The sequence below is a fragment of the Eubalaena glacialis genome, chromosome 13 (genome assembly GCF_028564815.1).
Source record: "Eubalaena glacialis isolate mEubGla1 chromosome 13, mEubGla1.1.hap2.+ XY, whole genome shotgun sequence".
NCBI classification, from domain to species: Eukaryota; Metazoa; Chordata; class Mammalia; order Artiodactyla; family Balaenidae; genus Eubalaena; species Eubalaena glacialis.
The window spans coordinates 19,137,863-19,156,768 of NC_083728.1; the positions used below are offsets into that span (position 1 = coordinate 19,137,863).

An 18,906-nucleotide genomic window follows, 5' to 3' on the forward strand; every position below is an offset into this window, starting at 1 on the left:
GCATAATCTGGGTAAGAGATGAAAGTGGTTTAGACCAGGGTAGAAGCAGAGGAGGGGGTGAGAAATGGCTGGATTCCTGATGTACTTCTAAGGTAAACTCAACAGGATTTCTTGGCTGATGAGACAGGGTGTGTGGAGGGGAAAGAACGGAGTCAGGATTACAGCAGGATTTTTGGTTTGAACACCCAGAGGGATAGAGTTCCTCTTAACTCAGCTGGGGAAAACTGTAGGTAGAAGGGGTAGGGGTGGGGGGTTGGCTAAGAGACTAGGAGTTTAGTTTGTGGACATCTTAGGTGTGAAATATCTCTGAGATATTCAAGTGGAGATGACAAGTAACAATTAGATAAAAGAGTCTGTAATCACAGGAGAGGATAAATAAATATGGCAGCCAACACAACATAGCCAGTACTTAAAACCATGAGACCAGATGAGATCACCAAGAGAATGAGTATAGATAGAAAAGAAAAGAAAGCCCAAAAACTAGGCCCTAGGGAACTCCAAAAATAAGAGTTAGTGTTGGAGGATTCTATTCTCTGGTAAGGGTATAGTAGGGCATGGCAGGCCAACACTTGCTGCAAGGGGGGGAAAAAGATAAATTGCAAAGGACATATTTTTAAAGACATCAGATAGCTGTGGAAGCAACAAGAATTAGATGAACTAAAATTCCAGACAGAGAAGAGCTATTCCTAGATGAGCTGACAATTGCTGACTGTTTCTTCTCTGGAGGCATTCTGCAATTGTGGGCAGGGGCTGAGGGTCAGGCTGGGCCCAAACAGAGACTATTCTGGGTTGAAGAGAAACCATCTGACCCTGCTGGTGATTGATTATGCAGGGCTGGTGAAATGATTGGAAACTAAAGGAATTCCCAAAACAGGGAGCTTTCCCCTGGAGACATTTGATGAATTCTGGGGTAGCCCAAGAAGTTAGTGGCTCAGCCAGAAGGCAGATTGAAATCTCACAGTCTCACGTTACTTTTAGGAGATAAAATCTCACTAAAAGGATGGGTCTACTGCAAAAAAAACCTGACTCTCCCTTAAGAGAGATTTTTAACCTGCTTGGGATTGGAGACTTCAGGGCTCAGGAGTAAAAAGACCTGCTGGACTTAGAGTCAGTGACCTTGGACATTCATACTCAAGGAACAGGTAAAACAAGAGATGGACTGAATCTTAACAGTAACCCAGTCCTGACCCAACAGTCCCTGATTGGACCAATGGGACCCACTCCTTCTCCCTGTTTGTCTAAGAGAAAATAGGAAACACTTGTAGTAGAAGATATTGTTTGGAGCTGCTATGATTCTTTTATTCACAGTATTCACAGTATTCATCATACAGTAAAAAATTATTAGACATTCGAAAAGGCTGAGAAATTGACTGAAAATTAAGAAAATAAATATATTAATAGAAGCAGACCCCAGATGATCCAGATAACAGTTAGCAGAAAAGAACTTTTAAATAACCATGATTAATGTGTTAAAGAAAATAGAGGAAAAGATGGACAAAATAAGTTCTAAAGTAAAGAATTCCAACAGAGAATTAAATCTATAAAGAGAATCAGATCAACACTGTAAAACTGAAATTTTCAATTTATAAAATTCAGAACACAGTGGATGAGTTTAAAAGCAGATTAGATACAGTAGAAGATAAGATTGGTGACTTTGAAGACAGATGAACAGAAAGTTTCTAAACTGACACACAGAAAAAAGAATGGAAAGAACAGAGCAAAGCACAAACGGATAAAGAGGCAATTGGGGGGCAGTGAAAAGGACTGACACATACATATCTGATTAGAGTCCTAGACATGGAGGAGAGAGTGAATCAGAGGAGTGTTTGAAGATAAAATGAATGGCCAGAAATTCCCATAAACTGATGAAGATATCTGCCAGTACATTCAATGTCAGGTAACCCCCAAGCAGGAAAAATGTAAAAAAGAAAACCATACTAAGCATATCTTAAACTGTAGAAAACCAAATACTGAAAGAACATCTTAAAAGTCAGTAGATAAAAACTGACAGCTAATATTATATTAAATGGTACAGTATTGAATACTTTCCCTCTGAATTTGGGAGTAAGAAAAAGATTCCATTATTCTCATTTATATTCAGAAATACACTGGAGGTCCTGGCTACTGAACTAAGGAAAAAGAAAAAATACAGGACTTCCCTGGTGGCGCAGTGGTTAAGAATCCGCCTGCCAATGCAGGGGTCACAGGTTTGAGCCCTGGTCCGGGAAGATCTCACATGCCTTGGAGCAACTAAGCCTGTGTGCCACAACTACTAAGCCCGCGTGCCACAACTACTGAAGCCCATGCATCTAGAGCCTGAGCTCCACAACAAAGAGAAGCCACCTCAGTGAGAAGCCCGTGCACCACAACGAAGAGTAGCCCCCACTCGCTGCAACTAGAGAGAAAGCCCACGTGCAGCAACGAAGACCCAACGCAGCCAAAAATAAATAAATTAATGAAAGGAAAAAATACAGGCATGCCTCATTTTATTGCTGTTCGCTTTATTGCACTTCACAGATATTGCACTTTTTTTTTTTTAACAAATTGAAGGTTTGTGGTAACCCTGTGTCGAGCAAATGTATTGGCACCATTTACAATATAGTAAAAAATACAAAACAAAACTATTTCTATAAACTTAGCAACGTCAAATCAGGAAAGGAAAATTATAAAATACCATTTATAATAGTATCAAGGTATTAGATACCCTGTAATAACTCTCAGAGGATATAAGCCTTCTATATGAAAAACATTGCTGAAAGAAATTAAAGAAGACCTAAATAAATAGAGCGATATATGACATACATGTATTCAATATTGTGAAGATGTCTATAGTTCAGTCCCAGTCAAAATCTAAGCAGGGTGTTTTTCTGATAGAAATTGATGATGGAAGTACAAAAGACCTAGATTAGCCAAGGCAATCTTGAAAAGGAAGAACTAAATTGGAATACTTATCATAATCCAGACTTTGTAATCAAGCCACAATGAAGACAAGGTAGTGTTGCCATAAGAACAAATAGACCAATGGAACAAAATAGAGTGGTATGTACTGCCCAGCATGGCTTGTACTTAGCTGTGTGTGGCTATTAAGCACTTGAAATATACCTAGTCTGAAGTGAGATGTGCTGTAAGTATGGAATACACAGTAGATTTTTAAAGACTTAGTGTGAGAAAAATAATGTAAACTATTCCATTAATAATTTTACATTGATTACATATTGAAATGATAATATTTGGGGTATATTAGTTTAAATAAAATATTGTTAAAATCAAGTTCATCTGTTTTTTAATGTGGCTACAAGAAGATTTACAACCACATATATGGTTTAATGAATGACATTGGTGGCAGCAAAGATTCCTTAAACAACACAAAAATACGTAAGAGAAAAGATTGATAAGGTGGATTATGTAGAACTTCTGTTCATCAAAAGATACATCTTCAGGTTGAAAATGCAAACCATAGATTGGTAGAAAATGTTTGTATGGATTGTGACAGAGGACTCTTATTGAGAAATAAAGATATATATTAAACTCTTGCAAATATAAAGAACTCTTGCCAATCAGAAAAAAGGACAATTTTTAAAATAGGCAAATGACTTGAACAGGAGCTTCACAGTGAGGATATCCACATGGCCAATAAGCATATGAAAAGATGCTCAGCATCCTTACTTATCAGGGAAATGTGAATCAAAGAGATGATAATATACATCCACTGGGAATGGCTAAAATTTTCAAGACTGACAGTATCAAGTCAGTTGCAACTCCCATACACTGCTGTCGGATGTGTAAATTGTTACAGCCACTTTGGGAAAAGTTCTGACAATATCCATTAAAACTAAACACGGGCTTCCCTGGTGGCACAGTGGTTAAGAATCCACCTGCCAATGCAGGGGACACAGGTTTGAGCCCTGGTCCGGGAAGATCCCACATGCCTCGGAGCAGCTAAGTCTGTGCACCACAACCACTGAGCCTGCGCTCTAGAGCCCGCGAGCCACAACTTCTGAGCCCGCATGCCTAGAGCCAGTGCTCCGCAGCAAGAGAAGCCACCTCAACGAGAAGCCCACACGCCGCAACGAAGAGTAGTCCCCGCTCACCGCAACTAGAGAAAGCCCATGCGCAGCAACGAAGACCCAGCGCAGCCAAAAATAAATAAATAAATTTATTTAAAAAAAAAAACAAAAAAAAACTAAACATATAACCAACCTCATAACCTAGCAGTTCCACTCCTATGTTATATCCAAGGTAAATGAGTGCATTTATGTGAACGTTGAAAGCAACCCAAATATTCCTCAGCAATAGAATGGATAAATAAATGGTGGTGTATTTATACAATAAAACACTACACAGTAATACAGGAGAATGAACCACACACTATATGATTCCATTTACATGAAACTTAATAATAGGCAGAACTAATCAATGGTGGTAGAAGTCTGAATAGTGGTTACTTCCACTGGGGGCATGAGGGTCTTCCAGGATGTTGGAAATGTTATATAACTTGATCTTGGTGGGACTTAAACTTCAACAACTGTACACTTGAGATCTCTGCATGCTGTATGTATGCCATACCTCACTTAAAGCATTATGTTAGCATGTCTGGCATTTCCTTGATGATGAAGACTGTAGGTCATTTATTTCTATAAGACCAGTGCATAAACACAAAAGGCACTCAATAAATAATGTGGGAGAAATTTAGGAAGGAAATGAAGTAGGAAGTTAGGAAGGAAGTTGGTTCATTCATCTAGTTTCTTGTGACCCAGCCCCTGTTCCTTTGTCCTCTGTCCACCTGTCATAGTCAGAGCTCTGTTTGGCTGCAAGGTTGGGGTAGTGATTTTACTGCTCAGGAAAGTACATCTAGCTTAGGCCTTTTGCTGTTACCCATCTGTACAGTAGAAGATAAGTCCAGGTATATGGAGAAGGGGGAGACTTTTTAATCACATGATGTAGATTAAGAATAATGCTTTATCTTTCCTTGTGTATTTCCATCTGTGTCTCTTTTCCTCTTCCCTGTTGTTTAGCATTCAACCAATATTCACTGATCACCCACTGTTGCCTGGCCTTTTCAAGGTATCTAGCTAGATTAGTGAGTAAAACAAATAAGGATCCCTGCCCTCACAAGGCTTATATTGTGGTGGGAGAAGACAGGCAATCCACAGTAAACTGCCTCCTTCTCCTTTTCTTACTTGTGCAGAAGAATCAAGCAGGAGAAACATACTGACAGGAAAACAAAAGCTTAGTCTGTATCCCGCCCCATCCTTCTATTGTATGGTAGGCCCAGTTCACTTGTCTTCTGGTTGAGCAGTGGGAAAAGACTTGTCATTTTGGATTAACTTCACAATGCCATGTGTCCAGGGGGACGTAATAAATATTTGTAGCCTTTGGGAGCATCTGTCAGTGCCTGCTGATTCCCATACTTCTTTTCTGCCATCCGCCCTACTCATCTTTTTTTACCATCACCTTTCTGGGAAAAGCTTCATTTAAGTTCTTAGAAAATATGTTTTCTGTAATGGTATGACTTTGGGACAGTTGAGCCCTAGAATGGGCACTGAGATGCAGCATAAACCATCCTTTTGGAAAGTTCTGATAAGGAACCCAAATAGTTATTTTGAGAGTTAGGGTTGTTGTGATGAGTATTCTTTTCATATACTGTTCTAAATCTCATATTGTGATAAATACTGGATCTGGAAAGGTTATGTAGTGCATATGAAACGATGGAAATAAAACTGCTCAAATAAAGTCCGAGGAAGAACATTTAACAGGAGAGTTGTGACCCAATGCATCCTTTTTTTTTTTTTTTTAATGTCCATCAAAGGAAGAAGACAAATAGACTCTGGTTTATTAATACAATAGAATATTATACAGTATTAAAATTGAATGGCTAAAGCAACATGAACAATATGGATGAATATTGGCAATATCATATTTAGTTAAAGAAGATTACATCCACCATGACACCCTTTATATAAAGTTAAAACAAAATAAAATTTTAAAGAAATATTTGTAGATCTAGTGCATCCTTTTTTAAGTTTGTTTTTTAAATGCAGATTTTTTTTTTTTAAGTCAAATACTCTGTAGAAAGAGATTTCATGGAGATTAGGAAATGTTGATGTGTATCTAGGGCAGAAAGGAAGGAATTAATTTGTTTCCAGTTGGGATTTGTAGTCAATGGATGATCAGTGAAACAGAAAGCCGTTTCCAGGTACAGAGGGGAAAGATGGTACAATTTAGTAAAGAATAATTATACTTTGCATTTGCATAGCGCTTACTGTCCAAAAAATGTTTTCACATGCCGTTTTATCCTCCCAGTAACCCAGTGAGATATGTGTTTTTAACTCCTATTTTAATAGAGTTGGAACTAAGAGGTGTTAATTGACTAGCCCAAAGTCAATAGCTGGATTGTGTCAGAATTGGGACCCTCTGATTCTAAAGCCCCCAGACTCTTCTATGTTAGGCCTTTCTGAAAATTTATGCAGCAACATGTAAGCAGTTTTGGCAGAGAAGGGAAGTCTTAGGGTCAATTTTAATGATGCTAAAGGCAGATCTGAAATGAAGAATCTGAAGCAAATCAAGAAGCAGAATAACTTCCCTGCTCACTTGGGAGGGGAAGGTGATAGGGTGTTATGCCCGCAGGTTAGAATGTGTGTGATCTTTTGATCACTCTGTGGGCTGATAGGAGGGAGACCTCAGTACTCAAAGGTGAGCTTTTGGACAAAGTAGTGCCTATTACAGTATTTCTTCTAGAATTATTTCATGGCTCCTGTGGTGCCGTAATTGTCTCTCTCTTCAACCTCCATCTCCAGGAGCCTCCAGAAGATGACGCAAACATCATTGAGAAGATCCTGGCATCTAAGACTGTCCAGGAGGTTCGTGGCTGATGTTTCTGGCTTGTATATCACTAGCGCAGTTTACACCCTCTGTGGAGAGATGTTTCTGGAGTGGTCATTCTTGGCTGGACTGAGAGCTAGGCAAGAACACTGTTTGGCTAGTTGACACTTATTTTCACCTCCATGAAATATTTTAAGACATAAAATCCTGAAATATTTGAGTATGGCCCAAACCGATGTTTTTTTTTTCCTTATGATCCTAGCAAAAGGTATTGATCCTTTAGTTGCCATAGCCCACTGAAAGTCATCAGAGGGCCAAGAAGAAGAGATGGGAAAAGACTCCCAATGAAAACATCTTTTCCTTTCAACATCTCAGGGCTGTGTAGAGAACCTCTAGAGAAAATTTCTGGCGTGAAAGAGTATGCTGGTGCCAGTGAGGGCATAGTTTCATCTTTACCTCAAGTATTTATGAAAGTAGACTTCCTTACTTTGAGAGTGAACATCACTGGAGTTTGTGGGGGACGGTTGGGAGGACCCCGGAAATGCATGTTCTCACTTCTGCACCAGCTCTCAGAGCCCTGGGCCAGTTTGGCTTTATCAGCTGAATGCTCTCCCAGCCTGGACCTAAGAATGACACCAGGAGGATCTTCTTTTTTTTCTAACCTTATAGCTTACTGTGTGTTCAGCCTTTAGAAAGCCTGCTCCAGACCTGTCAGAAAAAGACCTGGGAAAATGAAAATGTCCTCGAGAAATATGTTCTAAAACCAGGAAGAAGTATTGATTTACCTTTTTCTTTTGGCACATAAGGGTGATCCATGGGGATCTGGGCTGATAACTGCTTGCTTTTGGTTACAGGTTCACCCAGGAGAACCCCCATTCGACTTGGAGCTGTTCTACGTCAAGTATAGGAATTTGTACGTCTATTTAATGTATTATTTTTATGTGTATTTTAAATGAATAAAACTTTCTTCTTTCATCACACCATTATCTCTTATGTTTTCCAAGAATGGCCCCTAAGGCATGACCCACAGACCTTGATTGGCTCAAGTTCACCTTAGGCGGCAGTGCTTTACTTTGGCTGCGTATAGAATCACCTGGAGAGCTTTTTAAAACTACTGAAGTCCTTGCTGCACTCCAGACCCGTTGGCTCATACTCTAGGAGTAGTTCTCAAGGATTGGTGTGTTTTAAAAACTCCCTCTGCAGTTCCCATTTGCACCCAGAGTGGAGAACCACGGTCCTATAGCCTATACTTTTCTCCCCACTTGCGTTTTTCTTTCTTTCTCTGCTGTGTGCCCACTTTCACTAATGTGCATTAACGATGGCCTGCCTATACCTGCCCTCCCTCTGCTCTGAGCCAGTTTCTCTAGAAGCCACAGAGTGGTGACCAGTTGCTTGGAATTGCTGCATTGTTTTATATTCTGTTTTCGTCCTGAAGGGCAAGGCCCTTCTAAGCCCAGTCTCCAGCAGTTCCACAGCAAGTCACTCCGCTGCTGCTGTGTTAGACGGTCACCTGGTTATTGAAACACTTTAAAGCTTGATGGTTTGCTGGTTCTGTTCTTGTCTCACAATTTGCGTGTCTTTGCATAGTTCCTACTTACACTGTAAATGGGCCACAATGGAAGAACTCGAAAAGGATCCTCGCATCGCACAGAAGATCAAGCGATTTAGGAATAAACAAGCCCAGATGAAGCACATTTTTACTGAGGTGAAGCAATATTTACTAATTTGATCACTGCTTTTCTTGCAGTATTAAATACTGGGTTTAAGGTTCTTAAAGTTGAAGTCCTGTGTAGATCTATTGCTTAGGTGTCTGCTGATTTGTGACAAGATTTGTCCAGATTTAAGCCAAAGAAAACAAATTATCCACCAAGGAATAAGGGTCAAACCTTATAAACTGATAACTCATAAGAACGTGCACCTAGGTCACGTTCTAGGGCAGAATGTACACACAGAAGGAATGTGCACACAGTTCTTTCATTTCCTCCTCCCTCCTCCCCAAAAGGGCAATTCCAAGAAGACTTAAATTTTGGGTGTAAAAAATAAAAACAAAGCTAAAATGTTAGAAAATAAGTAAATAAATATATAAACTTGGGTATTTCTAAGTATGGTACCTACAGCAAGAGGAAGGATTGATGGATTTGGATATCAAAACATCTGTAGTGCCTATAAGTTAGAAAATACCACAAATAAATCTTTAAGTAAGTACATAATGTACATAGACGTATTCCCTAATTACGTACATGCACACATACATACAAGGCATACATTCTTCTTATCCCGTATGGAAACCTTATTTATATTTGCATACACACATGCATGATACACATACATATACACATGACAAATAGCTTTAATGATAAGAAATGCTCTTATAGTTCAAAAAGAAAAATACAAAATCCCAAATAGAAAAAATGGACAAATTAATGGGGAATTCAGAAAAGAGGGGAAAATTACTTACCAACCATACAAAAATGTAGTCAATTTCACTAGCAGTCAAAGAAATGCAAATTAAAATGGGAATCTTCTAGTTTTTACTTATCAAATATTTGAAGGTTTTAAACCTAAGTGTTTTCCACTGCTGGTGAAGGTGTAGGGAAGAGACACTGTCGTCATCACTGGTTGGGAGCATAACTTAGGATGACCTGTCAGGAGAGCAGGATGACAGCAGACATCACATGTCTCAATATTTGCCTATAATTTGTCCCAGCAGTTCTGTTTCCACCATTTATTTTAAGGAAACTATCAAGTCTTTGTGCAAAGACTTAGCTATGATAAACAGTTGTTTGTATTGGTGAAAAATTGAAAACAAACAAAATGTTAGATAATAGACACTTGTTAAATTATGATACATCCCACAGAATGCAATACTGTGCGGCTAGTAAAAATGATATTGGAGGACAATTATTAACGTCATAGGAAGAGGCTTAGTGATGTTAACTATTGTTAGTTGAAAATGTCACGCTCTTATATGCGACAGTTCCATTTTGGGGGGTACAAGAGAGAAGAATCACCATAATAATGCATAGAAAATGTCTGAGTGTACGTGAAAATGATGACATAATTTTCTCAATTTGATGGGATTGTGGTGATTTCTATTTTCTTTAACATGTAATTTTTCAATTTTATACAGATAACTTATGAAGAAAAAAGCAATAAAAATTATTTTTTAAATGTAGTCACAAATACTAGATAGACCTTAAGAGTGCACTGAGATGCCATCAGATTCTAGCAGATTGCTGCACATTCTTACCAATTCATTGTTCATGTTGTACTCCTTTTCCGCAAATGACAAAAAACTAGTTTAGGATAATGTCAATAAGTGTTCTTTTTGTCCCAATATGGAGTCCTTTTTCTTTAGCCTTAACGTTTGGCCCCAGGCCTCTCCAGGATTGTTGTAAAGCCTGTGAGAACTGTTTATTATGGCATTGTTCCTCTGTAGAGAATCGGAAGGGAAGGGCTAGAATTGGAAAAACCATCCTGAAGCCCTGTTGGATACTCTCCCTCGGTTCCTGGAACTTCTTATTCACGCCTCTGTTTTAGCGAGCATTTGCAGTGCAGTGGCTTGTTTACGTGTCTGTGTCTTCCACTTTGAGCCCTGCGAGACAGACAGGGCCACGTCTTCCTCGTGTTTCTATCTGTGGTTCTAAGCGCAGGGTCAGTGCTCAGTTACCACTTGTTTGTGCCCAGGTATGGGAGGAGGGTTTTCTATGCCACTCCTGCTCCAGACCCTTCAGCACTTCCTGTTGTCTTGGAATAAAATCCAAACTACTTAATGTAGCCTACAAAGCCCCATGAATCTGGTTTCTGATTTATTCCCAAGGGAGTGATTTTTTCCCTTGGTTGGGAATAGAAAATTGTGTTAGGATGTGTAGAAATACTGTAATGGGAATTCATACCGTTGGGGAAGAAAATACTGTAATGGGAATTCATACCCTTGGGGAAGGAAAGGCTTTTGAGAAGATTGGAGGCCATCATGAAAGGAATGAGGAGTGAGAGTGGGGAGTAGTTGCTGTAACGCTGTCTTCAGTCTTGACCTAGTCAACATTTTTGTTAATAACTTGCATAAATGGTATTCTTATGAAATAAATAATAACCTAGTTTTGAATAGAGCTTCTTCATACCCATTATTTCCAGCCGCTTTATGAGGTAGCCGAGGGCGCGTGTGAAGGAGAGTGGGGCTGGAAAGGCTGTGAGTTCCCACACCCCACGGGGCTGGAGGCCTATGAGACCCTGACTCCTCAACACCAGACCCAGTGCTGGGAGAATAAATGACAGAATCAAAGTTCAGGTTTACCTGGACAGGCGAGGATGAATGAAATAATGAAAATGGCAATAAGTAAATGTAATGTCACACGTTGGTATTTTAAAGATCTTTACAACTTTGGAGTGGGGAAAATGACCCGATAGCGGTTTGCCTTGGGCCAATTACAGTAGCTCCTTCAGACTCAGTATCCTCCACTTCTGTAAATCAGAACTCCTAATACTATCACCCTCACAGACTACCTGGGAGGATTAAATGACACAGTGTTGATAGAAGTGCTAAGCATGGTGCCCGACCCATAGTCACTGTTCCACAAAGGTTAGCTCTCTGCATCACCAGGGGATCTAGAAACGTGGCATCTGAAGAACATTGAACACCTGGGGTTAGGGAGGTGTTCCGATATGGAAGAATCAACTTGGTTACTGCTGTTGTAGAGGAAGTGGTTCACACCAATGAGTCAGTTACAGGAGGAAAATTAGGCTGTAATTTAATAGTAATAATGATAAAGATCATGATGCTACTACTGAACAGGCAGAGGTAAAGCTGTCTTGGCAGTGGGTCAGGTCTCAGAGGGCAATAAATTCCTGAACACAGGGATAATTGAATCCGAGGGTGGATTTGCCAGGGATGCTGTAAAAAAAAAAAGGTGTTCCTGCGTTGATTGGAAGATGAAACTAGACAGCTCCTAAAGTGCCTTCTAGCTTAAGGGGTAATAAGAACATTCCTGCACTTCAGGAGGAGGGCTTCTGGGCAAGAAAGACCCATGTAAACGTTCTGATTCACGTGGCTTTGCAACCTTGGTCACAGTACTTACTTAACCTCTCTGAGTCAGTTTTCTCATCTGTAAAGACAATTACGACACCTGCTACTCCATAAAGTAGCTTATAGGCTAAAATGAAAGCACTGGACACACATTAAATATTTCTAAATCTTGCTTATTATTTTGTAAGTACACTTTATTTTTTTTTTGAAGCGTAGTGTGTTTAACAGTAAGCGGTCCTAAGGGTACAGCTCAGTGAATTTTTGCAAAATAAACACTCCTGTGTAACCAGCACCTAGATCAGGAAATAAAACATTATCAGTACCCCTGAAGCTCCCCCCATGCCTCCTTCCAATATTAACCGTTACTGGTATTAAGAAGAAAAACAGACTGTAATTCTGGGTTTCCGAGGGATATCTCTGGAAATCCTCCTTGTGCTGATTTTTGCTCAGTGCTGTAATGACCAACAGGAAAGCCTCACCCTGGCCGTGGGGCAGCCTGTAAGGTGTGGTCGTTTCTTTAAATTCAGTCCTGAAGAGGAGGATTTGGGGACAGTGAAGAAATGTCAGTGATGTGACTTTTATTTTCAAGCGAACCTTTTCATTCTGTGTTTCCCGCCCGATAGGGCTCAGAGGAGGGGGTCACTTCAAACACTGGATGCTGGGTTGGAGGGATGGGGGACACTTCTTAGCTCTTCTTCTTTGTTTGCCTTAGCCTGACGAAGACTTGTTCAACCCAGACTACGTGGAGGTTGATCGCATCTTGGAGGTGGCCCACACCAAGGATGCAGAAACCGGAGAGGTGGGTATTTTGCTGTTTTGACTCTTCCGAAGTGTCTTCGCCGCTTGCCGAAGATATTTTGCACGTTTCGTTAACGTGTGGTCCTTGTTTTCATGGCATTCGCGTGCTGTATTGTAGGGGGGTTTTCATAGGTCTGTCAGTGTAGGACTGATTCCTGTAATGCAGTAGAAAGAATGTAAGTGTCTCTCCCATTTCCCACTAGGAAGTGACGCATTACCTGGTGAAGTGGTGCTCACTGCCTTACGAAGAAAGTACGTGGGAGCTGGAGGAGGATGTGGATCCTGCGAAAGTTAAAGAATTCGAATCTCTGCAAGTTCTCCCTGAAGTTAAGCATGTGGTAATGTACCCATGTCACTGTTTGGCGCCTCTTGTAACATGTGATTTTAGGAACTTGGCAATCCTGGGGGTCCCCTGGGCTGTGCTCCTGAGTGGTTTCTGTGGTGTCTTATCATCGGTCACTCCCACTGCAACTGCGGTTCGGGGTGTGTTTCTCCCCACATCACACTTTGCTAGCACTCAGGTCAGCTTTACGTCCGGGCTCTACTTTGATGTATGTGACGTTTCAGAAGCTTGGCTATGAGCTTTGATTTCTTGGTGTATGGCTGTCAGATGGAGTCAGTAAGATAGAAGGTAAGAAATACCTGGCTTGGGAAAGAAGCTCAGTAAGTTGTTAGTATCTTTCTTGTTCCTGTTTCTTATCCCTTGCTCCATTGGTGATCTCTTTTCTTCAGTTTTATCCTTTGCCTTTACTCAAGTGGAATATTCTTACAGGGAAGAACTGTCCTTTCTCTATAGATCACTGGAACTTTGCAGATAAAATATAGGTTTTCAGTACGTTTTTGTTGAATTGGTTTGTTTTTCTGATTCTGGATTATTACCACCAAGCTGCAAAAATGTCAAAGGAGGCAGAATTGAGATAGAGCCCAGTTAAGATGTGACTAACTTGGGAAAAGAATCAGAGCTGTGAAAGAATATAACTATAGACTGGAATGATCATTTTCTATTTTTTTTAAATCACTATTTTTATATGAAAAACTCTTATCCAGTTCCTTATTCTTGTTTTTATATATATCACTGGGAAAGTTGGGACTCAGAAGGCAAGACTTTGACACTGAACTTAGATCCCTGTCGGAGACCATCCAGAAGCAGTTTTGCTTTTGTTTCTTGGCTCTGAAGGGTGTAGAGGTATCTTGAGATGCGGAACTGTGATTAGAAACCTGTGTATTTTACAGTGTTTGTCTACATGATTGATTAATGAATTTTTCCCTCAACCCTCTCCTATAACAGTTGTCCATTGAAAATTCAATTTGTTAGTCATTTACTAAGCACCTGCTGTAGGTTGATTCTTGTGTGGGACAGAGTAAGAAAGAAGGTGCAGGCCCTGCCCCAGGAACTCACAGGCTGACGGAAGAGGCATGTGTGTGCAGGACAAATATGGCACCAGGCTAATTGGGGCATGTGGCCCAAAGCAGAAGCAAACCAGTGGGGGAGCAGAGAGTAGAGAGAAGTTCATTCTGAAGCTAATTCTAAGTTATCATCTAGAAGTAATCAAGATTCTTACTCTCTCAGCCTGCATCCCACTTACTCCTTCAGACTGACTACATGCACTTGGCGACAATATGAATGCAAGTGTTTTCAGTCCGTTTCCCTTTTCCTTTCCTTCTTTGCTGTTGTGATGCTCCTGTCCTACTCATCTCTCAATGAACTGAGATCATTTCACACCTGTCTCTTTTGGTTTCTAATTTATTTGCTCTCTCATTTAAAAGGTATGTTTTGAAATTTTCCTCATCCTAAATTGGAATGGTAGCTCAAAATATAAGTAAAGTTGTCTTTTTATGTTTTAAGAGAAGGGCTGGCTCCAAATAATACTTTAACTGAATAATTTTTTTTTTAAAGGGCTCTTATCCTGGGCTTTGAAGTTTAGAGATAACCCTACCAGTCTTGATGAATAGGACATTCCATCACTAAAAGCTTTTTGGTAAAAAATTGGTCACATGTAGGTCAGATATGGAATTTTGGGAGAGCAAGAAATGAGTGTCAGTAACGATTGTGCAAAGAGAGTAGCAGTCATTTAATAGTCAAGACCCACCTTGGAGACTCCCAAGAATCAGTTCTCTTTCGAATTTAATAGTAGCCACTAAAGGTTGTGGAGCCTTGGGGTAAGTTACTTGCTGTAGTCGGTACCACTTAGGAGCCAACCAGACTAGGCATCGGGAATTTCTAGCTGATTTCAAGCCTTATCCTTAAATGGCTGAAATTTCTGGTCATGTTAATGGTGATGTAAAACTAAAACCTTAGCACTGGAGAAAGAGGGAAAACCCAGAGGAGTGACTGGGTTAGAGCGTGATGCCTCTACATCAGGAGCGCTACCAAGGCAGCAAAGTAGAAATCTGCAGTGCTAGGAGTGAGCCACTTCAGTCGCTAGAGATGAGGAACATTCCAGGAAGTCTCCCCATAGTATCTAGTAGAGTAGAGTGCCATTAAAATGAGTTACATGGACTTCGGGGATCCAGGCTGAATGATTCCTATAGGTTGAGAAGAATGTAATTTCTTTAAGGGAACAGAGCAAGAGAGTTTCTATAGGAATATCTTTGCTTAAGAGCTTTCTCTTTAAAATTAATTTTTTGACATAATAAATTATTTTCCCCTTTATTTCTAAAAACACCTGTGCCTATGTGCTGATAGTAATATTCAACAGAGTTCTATTTCAAGGGGCTTAGCCTAACTACAGCTATAGTAATTTTGTAGGTAAGTTGTGGTATGTAAGTTTCTGAAAGACCACACTTTGAGTGGTCTGAACAGATTGGACAGACTACACTTATCTCCAAATATCAGTGATATGAAATGGTTGGGCATATTTTATTAAATTTCACATGTGAAAGGCTTCGTTTTAGTTAATAGCATATTTCAGGAGTAAACTTTATTGTAATACTCTAAAGTAGAACTACCAAAGACTACAATTGCTGTTAGAAAAGCTACAATCTCAAAATTCTCATTTATATAACTATAGGCATAGCTAAAAATTTTTATTTTTAAGACCTTGAAGTGTCAACTTAGGGGCTCAATTTGTCTAGAAGCAAAATAATCAAGTCGATGTCCAAATAATATAAATAAACAAAATTTTTAGATGGGAAGACTTAATACCTAAAAATTAAAATTAAAATTTTCCCCAGATTAATCAAAATTCCAATAGAATTTTAAGGGAACTTGAAATTGATTCTACAGTTATACAGAATACTAAATAAGACAGAATAGCCAAGACATTTTTGAAAAATAATTCCCCATCAGATATAAAGCTGTAGTAATTCAAAAGTGTGTTTTTATTGCAATAAGAGACAGTGCAGTAGGACAGAATGAAGTCTCTAGATAAAGCTCCCTGGATATATTAGAACTTATATGATAAAAATGGCATTTCATATCAATAAAGATCAATTACATTTAGAAATTGATGTTTCATATGGGAAAATAAAGTAATAAGATTGCTATTATGTTCATGGTGAATTTAAGGAATTTACAATTTTGATTATATAGGCTTTTGGCTTTACTCTAGAAACTAATCAACAAAATATTTGACCCACTGTACTTTCCTGAGCTGATTCCACAAGGACAAATAACATTCTGTCTATAGAAAACTAAAAAACCTGACTAATACTGGCTTGTAGGGAAATTAAAATGTAAGTGGGAGTGATTTCTAAGAGTCTCAGTAAAGCAATATAATACTTACCAAGATTTTAGGTGGGTCTGTTTCTCTTCTTCATTAATTGCTTGCAAACTTTATAGAGGTGTTCTTAGTTTAATCTGCTGAAATCTAGAAAATACAGGGCTGGCTCATTAGTCAGAAGCTAGTAGCTGCAGTTTGCAGCCAGCTGTAGGACAGACAGCGTTTGAGATTTACCACCTGCCCCATCCTTGCCCTGTGTCCCTCTGCACATTTTGCCCCTGAAGCGTCATTCTCTGTGTCTTGTGCTCTCTGCTCTCCTTCCCTAGGAGCGACCTGCCTCAGACTCCTGGCAGAAACTTGAGAAGTCTCGAGAGTACAAGAACAGCAATCAGCTCCGGGAGTACCAGCTGGAGGGGATGAACTGGCTTCTTTTTAACTGGTATAACAGGTGCGGAACCAGAGCCGGTCCTGTCCTCAGGGATGATGTTTCTACCGGATGTTTGTGCCTGGAAGGAGATTGTGGGCTTAGCCCGCGTGGAGTAGCAATAGCAGAGTGGCAAGGGCGTGCATCGGAGCCACTGGTTTCGTGTGGTGATCTTTGCACATCAGGCATACCAGGACTTTATTTTTTATGTCAGATTTGGTTTGGTTTGGTTTGGTTTCTCCAACCAAGAGGAATGATCTTTAGACATCGCTGACTTTGTGCTTTTTTTTCTTTGCCAGTCTAACCAAAAGGTTGGGCTCAACCTAGATGAAACAAAACCCAAAAGATCCTTTAAAACTGTTTTTTATCTCCCAGTCTTCAGCAAAAGTTGGCTCTAAAGGAGAATGGATCTGGATTCTATCCCCGACTCTGCTACTTGTTTGTGAGCCATGGGTGGCCTAGACTTGTAATACTCAGTTTTCAACTCTGTGCTTTAGTTCCTATCAGAATCTAAATGAAACAGATGAAATTTGAGAAAGATGGGTTGAGATTTTCCTAACATTCTAGAGTGTACCCCCGGTGTTGATTTTTAAAGACAGTATGTAGTGGAGCACACACCAAGCTGGGACTCTGGAGACCTGTGTTCTAGCCTTGTCTCTGCCACCTGTTCACAGTGTGAGTCAGGGCACAGCTCACTCAGACACTCCAGGTCTGGGGTTGCCCACCTGTACAGTCAGGAGCGAGACCGGACAGGGGCCACACTCTTCCGGGGTCACAGCTGTGTGCAGTCCGTGATTCTGGGTCACCACAAGAGACCAGCGTTTTTACGCTTGATACGGAACTTAGTATGTGGGTTAAAACTTTGTCCTTTGATAATGCAAGTAATAGACAATGAGAATCATGCAACTTATGTTTCTGTTTTTGCCTTGGCTTCCATGAAGTTTGTCAGGTAGAGAAACTGGCTTAGATTTGAGGCATTTTTTTTCTCTCCTTGTTTCAGTATTATTTTAATTTTTGGTATTTTTAGTTAGATTTAAATGGACCTATTTCATGTATTTTCTCACAAGTTGCAATAGTTCCTTTTTGGAAGTAGGCAGGGTGTGTACAATGATAATAGAAACTTGCTTCCGTTGCATCTCTGGAAAATGCTGATAAAACCTTCACTGATGACCTTACAGGTCAACGTATGCTTCTGAAGTATCTTCTTATTTATAACCAACCTCTGCCCCTTTCCTATATTGATGATGAAGTATCTGTGTTTCTTACTCTGCAGAAAAAACTGCATTTTGGCCGATGAGATGGGCCTAGGGAAGACCATCCAGTCCATCACATTCCTTTCAGAAATATTCCTCAGGGGAATCCACGGCCCTTTCCTCATCATTGCCCCGCTCTCCACCATCACTAACTGGGAGCGGGAGTTCCGGACGTGGACAGAGATGAACGCCATCGTGTACCACGGCAGCCAGATCAGCAGGCAGATGATCCAGCAGTATGAGATGGTGTACCGAGATGCACAGGTGAGCCCTCCACCAGTCACAAAGACCTGGGGACAGCTTGCTGACGTCCTGGTTCAAAACAGCCTTTCTGTCCCTTGTCTTCCAGAGTTTAATGCCCTGCATTTTGGGTTACTGTTGGCTTACTCTGTAGAGTCACATGTTTATTGAGGCAGACTTCTTACTCCTTCCTGGTAATTCAATTTGTGATAAAACACAGAATTGGAGGGCATGCTTTCCACTCTGACATATACCAGAGGCTCTTTAGGACACGGAAAGCTTGGCTTCTTGGTGGGCTTACGAAGTTGCTTTTACATGCAGAAGATTTTATCTGAGTTGTTACAGGCTCAGTGAAGAAAGTGAGCGGAGGAATTCGTGTACAAAGGAAGGATTCTCAGCCAGGGAGTTTGGAGAGAGAGAGAAGGTTAACAGATTTGACATGGAAGGATAAAGAGAAAACAAATGGTTAAAAGCACAACAGAATTTTTTAAGATATTTTTGTTAAGTATAATCACTTTGCTGAGTATCCTTGTATGTTTGTCCGGAGCACTGGTTTTTATAAATAAGGTGAAAATTAAATGAACTCAGAGGAAAGGCAGTGCTCACCCCAGAGATTTCACAGACGGCAGGAGGAGACACTTAGAAGAAATTTAAGACGTGCTCTAACGTGATGAAGCTGTGCTT

General features: G+C 40.2%; 1 protein-coding gene across 2 annotated transcripts in view; it reads left to right on the forward strand.

Annotated features, from left to right (window-relative positions):
• Positions 1–18,906, forward strand: part of CHD6 (chromodomain helicase DNA binding protein 6) — a 223,939-nt gene that overhangs the window by 108,182 nt on the left and 96,851 nt on the right. For both annotated transcript variants that reach the window (XM_061209614.1, XM_061209613.1), the window contains exons 6-12: positions 6,798–6,860; positions 7,677–7,735; positions 8,410–8,527; positions 12,558–12,644; positions 12,847–12,981; positions 16,632–16,753; positions 18,003–18,246. In XM_061209614.1, the coding sequence (XP_061065597.1) occupies positions 6,798–6,860; positions 7,677–7,735; positions 8,410–8,527; positions 12,558–12,644; positions 12,847–12,981; positions 16,632–16,753; positions 18,003–18,246 (828 nt within the window). The remainder of the gene's footprint in view (positions 1–6,797; positions 6,861–7,676; positions 7,736–8,409; positions 8,528–12,557; positions 12,645–12,846; positions 12,982–16,631; positions 16,754–18,002; positions 18,247–18,906) is intronic.